This window comes from Chrysemys picta, chromosome 9, assembly GCF_011386835.1.
Source record: "Chrysemys picta bellii isolate R12L10 chromosome 9, ASM1138683v2, whole genome shotgun sequence".
Lineage (NCBI taxonomy): Eukaryota > Metazoa > Chordata > Testudines > Emydidae > Chrysemys > Chrysemys picta.
In genome coordinates, this window is record NC_088799.1 from 64,484,219 (window position 1) to 64,495,231 (window position 11,013).

The 11,013-nt window shown below is 46.7% G+C and overlaps 1 protein-coding gene across 1 annotated transcript in view; it reads right to left on the reverse strand.

Annotated features, from left to right (window-relative positions):
* Nucleotides 1-8,184, reverse strand: part of GABRQ (gamma-aminobutyric acid type A receptor subunit theta) — a 96,333-nt gene extending 88,149 nt beyond the window's left edge. Inside the window, exons 1-2 of the mRNA XM_005285703.5 lie at nt 7,244-8,184; nt 2,843-2,931 (exon numbers count right to left, since the gene is read on the reverse strand). Of these exons, the coding sequence (XP_005285760.1) occupies nt 2,843-2,931; nt 7,244-7,323 (169 nt within the window). The 5' untranslated portion in view covers nt 7,324-8,184. The remainder of the gene's footprint in view (nt 1-2,842; nt 2,932-7,243) is intronic.
* Nucleotides 8,185-11,013: the final 2,829 nt, after the last annotated feature.

The following is an 11,013-nucleotide window of genomic DNA, read 5'->3' on the forward strand; positions in this document are numbered from 1 at the left end:
TACAATCAGTTCTCTTATTTCAGGCTGTGCAGGGACAGATGCAGGGGACCGAACCATCCAGAGATGCTGAACACCCCTTTCAATCCGAGAGTGGCAATGGCACCGTGTGGGAGAAGCTTTCACTGCCTGCTCAGACTCGGAGCCCCGTGGGGCTAGTCTCTAGTGCTATTGATCCCTTCAAAACAGGGGGAAAAAAGGAACTGAGCCTTTTATAATAAAGTTGGGAAAGCAACAATTAAACACAGGAGTGGGGGCCTCTCTCTTGTTCTCTGCTTTTATTATGGAGATCCAATGAGCACATTGCAAATGTAGGTGGAAAATCAGATATCTTCTCATAGGTTTTAATGTCAGAAGGGGCTGTTATGAGCCACTGGTCTGACCACCTGCATTGCAGTGGTCACAGCACATCACCCAGCAATTCCTGCATCAACCCCAGGTCTATTCTTTCAAACCAGCTAAAGAGGGACAGTGTGCGTCATGGGGTTGCTCTGCTGGATGGCCACTCAAGTGGGACAAAGCACCAGATCTGTCTTTCAACTGATCATGCATGACTCCCTGCCCGCTCTGGACCCCTGAGCCATGCTCCATGGGGAGACAGGATAGCCAATCCTCCACAATCACCACTGCCCTCACCCTCCATCCATTCATGTTGCCCCTGCACAGAGCTGGATCACCTATTGTGTTTTACCGTATCCTAATAATCCCAAAGGCTTACTAGGCGGTTTTCTTGCCATTTTTATGGCATCTCTGAAGTTCTCCACACATAAAATGTGATTGCACCAACTTCTGTGACTGGGGCCAGCCAGCTAATAGGGAATGCTTTGTGTTTCCCTGATAAATCTTTTTCATCAAACCCTCCTGTATTCCAGATTCAAAGAGGTTCCATTACCTCCTGCTCGCTTGCTGAGCACTGCTACCCTCCCAAAGCTGTGTCCATTGAAGTGAATTCCAGGATGTATCACTTTGCACTGTGGAAAAGTCATTCTATACGGGAGAGTCTCTCCCCACCTGAAGCCCTCCTTTGGGCTGGTCTACACTGGGGGGGGAGATCGATCCAAGATACGCAACTTCAGCTACGTGAATAGCGTTGCTGAAGTCCAAGTATCTTGTATCGAATTGCCTGGGGTCCACACGGCACGGGATCGACGGCCATGGCTCCCCCATCGACTGCGCTACCGCCTCTCGCTCTGGTGGAATTCCGGGGTCGACCGTGAGCGCGTTCGGGGATCGATATATCGCGTCTTAACGAGACGTGATATATCGATCCCAGATAAATCGATTGCTACCCGCCGATACAGTGGGTAGTGAAGACATACCCTTAGAGTCTGCATTTCAGCAGCTGATTATACTGCTCCTGCCCTTCTGAAAATCCCATTCCACCAGCAGTGATGAGAGACAAGCATGAAAGTGGGGTAGAAAGAGAGTCTGTGAGGTGGAGGGAAGTCTGAAATGATTGATAGATAGAGCGATCATAGCTAGTTTATGGAGCAGAGAGAAACTGGGATGCTTAAGGACTGATTCAAAGCTCTTGGAACCCAGTGGGAATCTTCCCATTGACTTCAGTGGGCTTTGGATCAGGCCTGTAATGGGAGACCTCTGTCCCACACCATCACTGGCACATTTTCCCCTTGAAACCAAGAACATGAATCTGCTTTTCAGCAGTTGTCTCCAGAAGGGCCACTCAGTCCTCTGCAACTCCCAGAACTTCTGAGATAAACTCCTACCTACAGGGAAAGGGAAATTATCACCCAACTAAGGCCAAAAATAACCAAATCAAGGTAAGTCCAAGCGAAAGTGCTCCGACACTCACATCATAGTCTAGTTCCTACTATTAAGTGGCCGCCAATAAATACCCACCGATGGGGCTTCACGGCCCTGAAATTATTTCCCCACCCACCCAAAAAGGAAAAGAAGCCCCCTTTCTCTCTTCCTCTTTTTTAATGCCTGGGGGGCTGGAAAGCTTTGCCCGTGGGAATCAGCAGACAGGAATGTCCCCTACCAAATGGCAGTGAGATCGCCATCTCTGGAAGGAATATTTCATTCTGCATCCGTAGCAGGAGGCACAGAGCATTCCAGAGAGACCACGTTAACTTCCCGTACCACATCAGCTGGTATCCTGACAGACAAACCATCAGCCTGGCCAGCGGACGGTCTGACTAACTCGGGGACAAACTGCAAAACTCTCTGTACGCAGGGGGAGGCTAGCTACAGCATTATACCATGTGGTGGAGGGAGCAGAGGGAGATATCCAGTGAGCCAATGTCACAGTGAAGCCTCTACAGAAATGACAGAGTCCATGATATACAGACTGTAGGGTTGCTGGGGTTTTTCTTAAGCTTTTGGCAGCCCATGAGTGAGGTTAAACCCAGAGCAACACAGTTTATCCAACTGCCGGACGGCCTGTTACAGGGGTCAGCAGCCAGCGAACGATCCCAGAATGCCAAACACCGGGACACACATACTGGTAGAGAAAGGGCGAGAGCAGAGGAGAGACAGGGGCAGGGGGAGCAGAGATGTGAGAGAGAAAGGAAATGGGGAGGAGGCCAGGGAGAGCACAAGGAAGGATTTATAGAGAGAATGACAGACAGAGAAAGAAAACGGCGGGAGAGAGGGCAAAGGAAGCACAAGGAGAGAGAGCATAGGAAGTGGGGGGAGGGCAGAGCAAACAGCAGAGGAAGAGAGAGTGGGAGCATGGAGAAGGGAAAATCTCACAGGTTGATACATGTTGCTAGCAGCTGAACAGGTAGCACCGACATATGGAGCAGTTGGCCTCTAGTGCCTCTGCTCCATTTCCTCCAATTGCAAACTACCCCAGCGCGAGAGAGAACATGGATCACCATACCTCCGAAGTCGGGTCTGAGGCGGACGTCATACCCCTTCAGCAATTTGTCCACAATCTCTTTCACCACAGAAATATTCCCAGTGGATTGGCTGAAACAGAGAAGAAGAAGAAGTCCTTGTCATCGTCCCCACACAGGAGAGGCATGTGGAGGGCCTAGGCAAAGGGCAGACACATTCCCTGGCTTGCAAGCCGAACCCTGGTGTGCATGCACAGATGCACACACACTCCCTGCCTCACACACGAGCTTTTCCTCTCACAAACACCCCCTCCCTGTCTCTCTCCCAGTCGTAGCCCTCCTCTCTCACACACACACATGCACTCACTGTCTTGCACGCACACAGCTATCCTCGCACTCTTTCACACTGCACACACCCTATCAAATACAAGCCCAGTTGGAGGCTGCTGGGGATCCCATACTTTCGGGACATCCACGCAGTTTAAAAATCCTGTGAACCAATCCCTGGAGGGGGTGGCACACAGGGGCTACTAAATGGGCACTGTAGATACTCATTCTCTTTCTACCACTGCACACACACACTCTTCCCCACTTACTGTCCCTGTCACATACACCCACACTACACTATACACTCATAGCCTCCATCTTTGTCACACTCCACAGCCTTGCAACTTCCTTCTCACTCACACACCCCTTGTGTTCTCTCATACTGTACACACACTCACTCTCACACACTGTACACAAATCTGCATCCTCTACCATACACACATACAGGGCTTCCACACTCTAGTCACACACACACACTGTATCTCTGTCAAACACACAAAGTATACACAAATTTGCCCTCTCTGTTACACACTTCCATGCGCTGCCTCCCTCTCACCCTGCACACACACTTCATCTCCAACACAATAGCCACTTTCTGTCCCTCACACACACTATATACAAATCCAGACTTCTCACACCTAATACACACTAAACTCCCCATGATATTCACTCCATGCCCAAACACATTCATCTATACAATCTCCTTTTTGCATTCTGTGCAACCAGGCATTCTCTCATGTTAGCCACACACCGAAGAACTCTCCCTCCTACACACACACCATAGATCTATGATCTTTGGCCTCTGCGAATAAATATTACACAGCAGCTTCTAATATCTTCTTAGCAACACAGACCTGGAGAGAGAGAGAGAGAGAGAGAGAGAGAGGAAGAGTCCATCTTTGGCTCGGTATGCCTAGATAATGATATTTTCCCTACCAAGCCCTGTGTTTTCTATCTGGATGTTAGGTAGCCTCCATTGCTACTGGAGTTCCAATTCCTTCCAGACATATGAACGAGAGGGCTCTCCTGCTATAAATAGTCCTAGAGGCAAGGAAAGTGCTGGTGGAACATTAGGAAGGAAGGAAGAAGCTACAAGAATGAAGCTCCATAATATATGTAAGTGAAGATTGTTTCCACTTGAGTGACCCCCAAACCCAACCATAGTCCCAGCTCTATCCAAGGAATAAGTCTTGTTTTCCAGAGAGCTTGGGTACACATACCATCATCAAACAACATTCTTTGCAATCCTAGGTTAAACTCCAAATCCCATGAAAAAGACACATCTTTCAGGCCATCTTTCCTTCCACAGCAGATCCATCTAGGATGTAAAGCTGCAACACAATACTACCCCTTCCAGCCAATCTTGGTGTCTCCCTGGAGCTGGGGGGTTGTGTTGACATGTCCGCATGCCCCGGGTGGGTGCTTGTGCATGTCTTTGTACGCATCTGGCTGTGATTTATGCTTATGGATTTACTGTACGTGAACATGGATCTACATGGACATGAGTGCTCAAGTCAGTGTGTGTGACGTGTGTGCAGAGATCTGTATACACAGGTTTGTGTATGGACCTGGATTCTCATGCAACTCGATCTGAGTGCATGGATCAGCATATGGACGGCTGAGTCTGGGTAAAAATATAGATCTATGTATGTATGCTGTAAATTTGGGTGCACAGATATGTGTGCGTGTATAATATGTGTGTGTGTGTGTGTGTGTGTGTAGGTGCATTAATCTGTGGGTACAGGTGTATGGATATTAGCGCATGAGTCTGGGTCTAGGAACATGGGTAAATTGACCGGTGTGTGCATGTGTTATTGATCTGGATGCATGAGCCTGTGTGTGTGCCTGGATTTTCAATGCATACACCTTCAACAGAATGTGTATGTGTGAACATAAACCAACATATTTATCTGGGCACAATCTAGGCACACAGATAAACTGTTCAGGGAATATGCTGATGGCCGTGTGTATATGAGATGGGTTTCCTATACATGTACCCCATTTATTTATGTATGTCTTTACACAAGTATACAGGAAAATGCAGATGTGTACATTCTCATACACTAGTCTGTGCATATATAGGTTATGGACATTTGCATAGATAAGTATATACCACATGCACATGTGGATTTATGTGTGTCTGTGCATGTATTTGTGCGTGTACATGTACACAACTAGGTGCATGGGTTTTCATATATGTATATAATAATCAAAATGCTTCAGGCTTATAGAATGCTTTCCTCAATGGAATTTACAATATTTATTTATCCCCACAACAAGCCATGAGGTCAGAAAATATCATTACTTCCATTTTACAGACAGGGAAACTAAGGCAGGGACAGAGTACACAATATACCCAAAGTCACACAGGAAGTCTGTGGCAGAATTGGGACTAGAACCCCGATGTTCCATTCTTTCAAACAAACTACAAGTATATCCCACCAAAGTCAATGGAAAAGAAAAAATAGGGCCAAGGTCTCCTGCCGCTCAATCCTGTGCCTGTACTGTAAGGCCATCCATCTTCCTCTGAACAAACAATCGGTGTAATTACACAGGATTTGTGTGTGTGTCTGTAGCTAAGAGTAAAATCTTTATGAACATGGGTCTGTATCCATGTAGGATACATAGACATTCAATGTGTGAATTGTATCTTCGGATATTGTACATCTGACGCTGAGGGGGTGCATGTGCACTGTACATGTATGTACACACCCAAATGTATGGATCCTGTATGTGTGTGCAAGATGCTTAGTGAGCACGGATGTGTGCGTGTACATTACATGTAGGAATTTACTTTCATGTGTGTGTGATGGGTATGTGTATACAGTATGTGAACCTGAATCTATGCATATGCAGGTGTAAACAAACACGTGCATGGGCATATATGAGTAGGCAGGATCCACATGCGCATGTGCGTTTGCATGAGTGTGTATATTTTTCAGTGTACAGTGTATGTGTCATGCATTAAACAGTAGGAGGGAAGGGATGTGTGTGTGGGCATGGATCTGCACATGTGCATATGTGTATGCATCTGTGTCTTTGTGTAAATAGGGAACATAGATCTCGGTATATACACAGATGTATGTTTGTGCCTGGATCTGTAGATGTTGTAATGTAATGCAATATTATATATGCAAGGATGTGTGAGTATATATCTAATACATAATCACCCTGTCTATTAATGCACTGATGAGTGCATTCTATGTAAATGCACATATGTGTGAACTGAAAATGAGTGTGTATACACTTTATGTGTGTGTTCAGTGGACAAATACTTATGCATACATGCATAGATGCACTCCAAATACATTGTCCACTATGGATGTGTGTACATGTGTGAATGCATGGATCTCTTGTGTCCATATATATAGTCATATATTTGCATGTATGTATGCAATACATTACTAAGTAGGCATCTATGGACACATGCATTGCATTGCACATCTAGTATACTGTCCACAGTATATGTGATATGATATACTGCATGAATATACACGTGTGAGTATATATGATGCATACCTGCATAGATGTGTGTGTGCGCATTGGACATAAATGCATATGGTTATATTTACATGTGTGCATGCAATGAATAAACCTGTATGCATGATGGATGGATGCATTGCATCTGTAATGTACACTGTATAGCTGTGTGAAGGCACACATGCATGGAAGTGTGTGATTGTGGTTGCATGTGCACTGTGTGTGTACAGACACAGGCATGGCTATGTCAGGGGGTATGTTTGTTTTTGCATGTATCACTTATATATACAGACCGGTGCTTGTGTTTAGTTCCATCTCTGCTCGCTGGACACCATGTTCCCCAGCACAAGGCTTCATTTTGTCAATTCCCCCCAATTCGCGTCAGTTTCGCTTACAGTAGGAGACTCTGATGCAAACGAGCTGCGAGGTGAGCTCCGTCTGCAGAGAGCTTGCTCTAGATCCCATGCATGAGCACCCCTCCTCCCCCTAAAATGTAACTGACTAGGAAATAAGAAACAGCAGGCATCAGGAAAGCAATTTGGGGGAAAGACCCCCCACCACCACTACCACCAAAGAAACCCAGCCCACTCCTTCAAGCCCCCCCATCTGTCCCTGCACCCTGGAAATCAAATCCTTACCTTTGCGCACAGCAGGCGAGACAAAGCGCTGCTAAAGCAGAGACAAATGCACTCAATCTGTCTGCCTGAAATCTCCACATTTCCACAAACACGATGGAGGAAAAAAAATGTTTGGAGGGGAGGGGAAGATCTTCTGAAATCCCCCTCCAAACAAAACAAAAAAAAAAAAAGAAAGAAAGAAAGAAAAAGAAAAGAAGAAGAAGAAGACAACAAATAATTTCCTTTATTTTTAAAAAAAGCACAAGACCGTAAAAAAAAATATGGGGGAAATATATATTCCCCCTCCCTTCAGTGCCAGTCAAAGAATTCGCCTCTTCTTCCTTTCAGCATCCTCTCAACAAGAGACATCCTCTGGCAATGGAGAAAATCCCAAGAGAGAGAAAAATGAAATGTCCCCAAAATGGACTCAGCAAAATGTGGAATCAAATCTCACAGGTAAAAAAAGAAAAAAGAACCCGATCTCCCCTGAACTCTCCACTTTGATTATTTTCCCCCTGCTATTTTGCCATCCAGTTCTGCAGATGTTGCATGGCTCCTGTTATCCACCTTCAGAGAAGAGGAGGAGGAGAAAGTGTGTGTGTGTGTGTGTGTGTGTGAGTGAGTGAGTGTGTGGTTGGGGGGGAGGGTGAGAGTTATCTAGCAATTCAATTTTATTTTGGATTTCACCTACCCTTTACTCATCTGTTTGCCCTCCTCCTCTTTTTTTATTTTATTTTATTTTATTTTTATGAGGGGGGGCTTTCAAGCCCCAGGGTGCAATTTTATTTTATTTTACTTGCACCCTGATGCTGGTGATTTGGATGGATTTTGTGAAAGGGTTAAAAAAACAAACACAAACAAAAATAAAAATCCCTGTATGCAGAAAGAATTGCTCTCAAAATCAGAGCTGCATGTCTCCTTAATGCTGTTGCTGCAGCTCCTGTAGAGTTTTGCTGCTCATTGCAAAGTCACAAGAGGAGGGGAGAAGAGAGGGACTTTTGTAGATTGGGGAAAGGAAAAAAAAATCTATGGGCAAATTAGGATCCTGACGTCATGGCTGACAACATTAACCCCTGCTGGTTTGGAGAGGGGATTTTTTTGGGGCGGGGAGGAAATGTTGTTTTGGGGGGAGAGGATAAGTCTGGAGGAGAGACGGTTCAGTCGACAGAGCAGATCACTGCCGTGGCCATTTGAAATAGCCTGGTGAGCTCACGAAACCAAACCTTTTCCTTCAATGAGAGCACGGAGGAGAAGGAAAAGCACGAGTGCGTCTCTCTATCCCATGGGGCTAAGAGGCCTGATAGCATTCCCAGGAAGCCTTTGGGGAGAATTCCTAAAGGTTTCTGGCAGATGACAGAGAGAATCCGGGAGTTCCCCCAGGAAGGAGAGACAGTGACCCAGAAAAAGGTTCTCTCTTTTTTTTGGAATTAGACAGGAGCGGAGATATTGGCCCAACAAAGCACAAGTTTGGGGGTTTGAAATTCTGGAAGTGCTGCCAAGTGTCGGCTAATTATGCTGTGGATTTGCCCACTGAAATAGTAATGACACAAAGCAAACAGTCATCCTCATGATGCTTTCCTTATCAGCTATGGATCTTTTTCTAATAAAACCCTATGAAATAAAACAATAACCCAGCCCTGCTGGCTAAAATATGCAGCTACAGGCTTTCCTGGGGGGATTTTTTTTCCTGGGAACAGGGCATGAATTCTGGCAAGCCCTTGAATCCAGAGCCAGGTGGATGGCCTGTTTAAGAACATAAGAACTGCCAGGTTGGATCAGACCATGGGGCCAGCTAGTCCAGTATCCTGTCCCTCACCTCTACCAGCTGCTTCAGAGGACAGTGGACAAAACCCAGGATGTAGAAAGTTTCTTCCTAACCTCCTCAGGTAGAGGCTGGTTTATGCCCTGAAGCATGAGGGTTTATATCCTACCCAAACTCATGTTGGCCAAAAGGGAAATGCGTTTGTCACCATGGCTGAACTGGCCAATTCTTAGTGCTCCTCAAGCTTCTGTCCTGGGAACAGGCACATGGGAGCTGAAGATTGAACATGCAGATTCATTTTCTTCCGTCGGGCAGAACATTGCTGCAGAGGTGCTCCCTGCTCTGTTGATAGCTGGAAAGAGTTCCCCCCTCTTCTTTCCCCCAGGGCAGAGAATCCCCTGCCTTCCCCATGTCATAGCAGAGAAGATTAATCCCATCTCCTGTTTTTCAAGTGACTCCCCTCTCTCTTGCTTTACCTTTCCCAGAACAGAGATCCAACCCTATCAGCCCATGCTATGTTCTGTCCAACTCACACTATCGACAGATAACATTCAGTGATCGGGGAGCATAACTGATGGGACGTGGGCGGAACAAGGAAGAAACCTTGATGGTGAGGTGGTATCGAAAGCCAGGCAGGGCTGGTTTGGGGGACTGGCTGGGTTGGCGATTGAGTAGCCAGCAACGCAGCCTCTCTCTATTAGGTCACTGGTTCATATTCAGCCCAGGACAGCAGTGATTGCAAGCTGCTGCCCTGACAGCCGGTCACTGACCTGTGTCAAATGAGCTAGTGGTCTCTGTTTGCTAGGAAAGAGCCACTTACAAACCTGAGGTCAGTATCAACAGGCTTGCTGGCAGCCTCAGGCCAGGACACACCATGGAAATGGAAGTGCCCCAATAGGCTACTCCTCCAGGCCAGGGGCCAGGGTGAAGCATGCTCAGGGGCCGTGTGGAGAGAAGTCAGCAGGGCCTCTCTCCGGACTCTACCTAACCTGCAGAAAGAGGGTCCCACTTTCTGGGCCATTGGGGAAGGGGCAAATGAAGGACCCTGAGGACCCGGTCAGAGCCTCCCTTCTAGGACCAGTAGGGGGACAAGAACAGCAGCTTCTCGGGGTTCTGTGTGCTTTGTTCTGGGCCAGGTTTTTCAGAGTCCCACACAGAGATTAAAACAGATTGGAACAGGACGGGGACCTGTGCAGAGTGCTACTTACCCACATCAGGAGGACATGGTGGGAGGGGAAGTGATTATCCAGGCCAGGGGGAGGAAGGGGAGCTGCCCTCTCTGTGCTTTAATCCCATGGTGCCACTGTGACATTGCGATCGGAGCTGCCTCTCCCCGTCGCAACGCTGAATCAGCTGCGGCGTGATGCAGACTCATGACGGTATAGTGCAGGGTTAGGCAACCTAGGGCACGCGTGCCAAAGGCGGCACGCGAGCTGATTTTCAGTGGCACTCACACTGCCTGGGTCCTGGCCACCGGTCCGGGGGGCTCTTTATTTTAATTTAATTTTAAATGAAACTTCTTAAACATTTTAAAAACCTTATTTACTTTACATACAACAATAGTGTAGTTATATATTATAGACTTACAGAAAGAGACCTTCTAAAAATGTTAAAATGTATTACTGGCACGTGAAACCTTAAATTAGAGTGAATAAATGAAGACTCGGCTCACCACTTCTGAAAGGTTGCCAACCCCTGGTATAGTGTGTAATATTTCAACCCTGTGTTGTGCCATCACAGCCTGGACATTCATCCCTCCTGCCGACTTGAGACAAATACAAGCAAGTGGGACCCCTGGCAATGGGTTAGGAGACAGATATGTGTAGAAGAAGTGGGCTCTCTCATGACTGGGAGAAATTTAATCTCTAGAGGAGGTACCCGGGGGGGAGGGGATGGTCTCAGGTCAGGCATCACCCAAGGTCCACTGGGAAGGGAAGTGGAAATTCTATATGGTCAACCCCTATCCAAAACTCCTCCTATTCTCCTACTCCTCTGACATAGACATAGAGATCGGTCAAACCTAGATCAT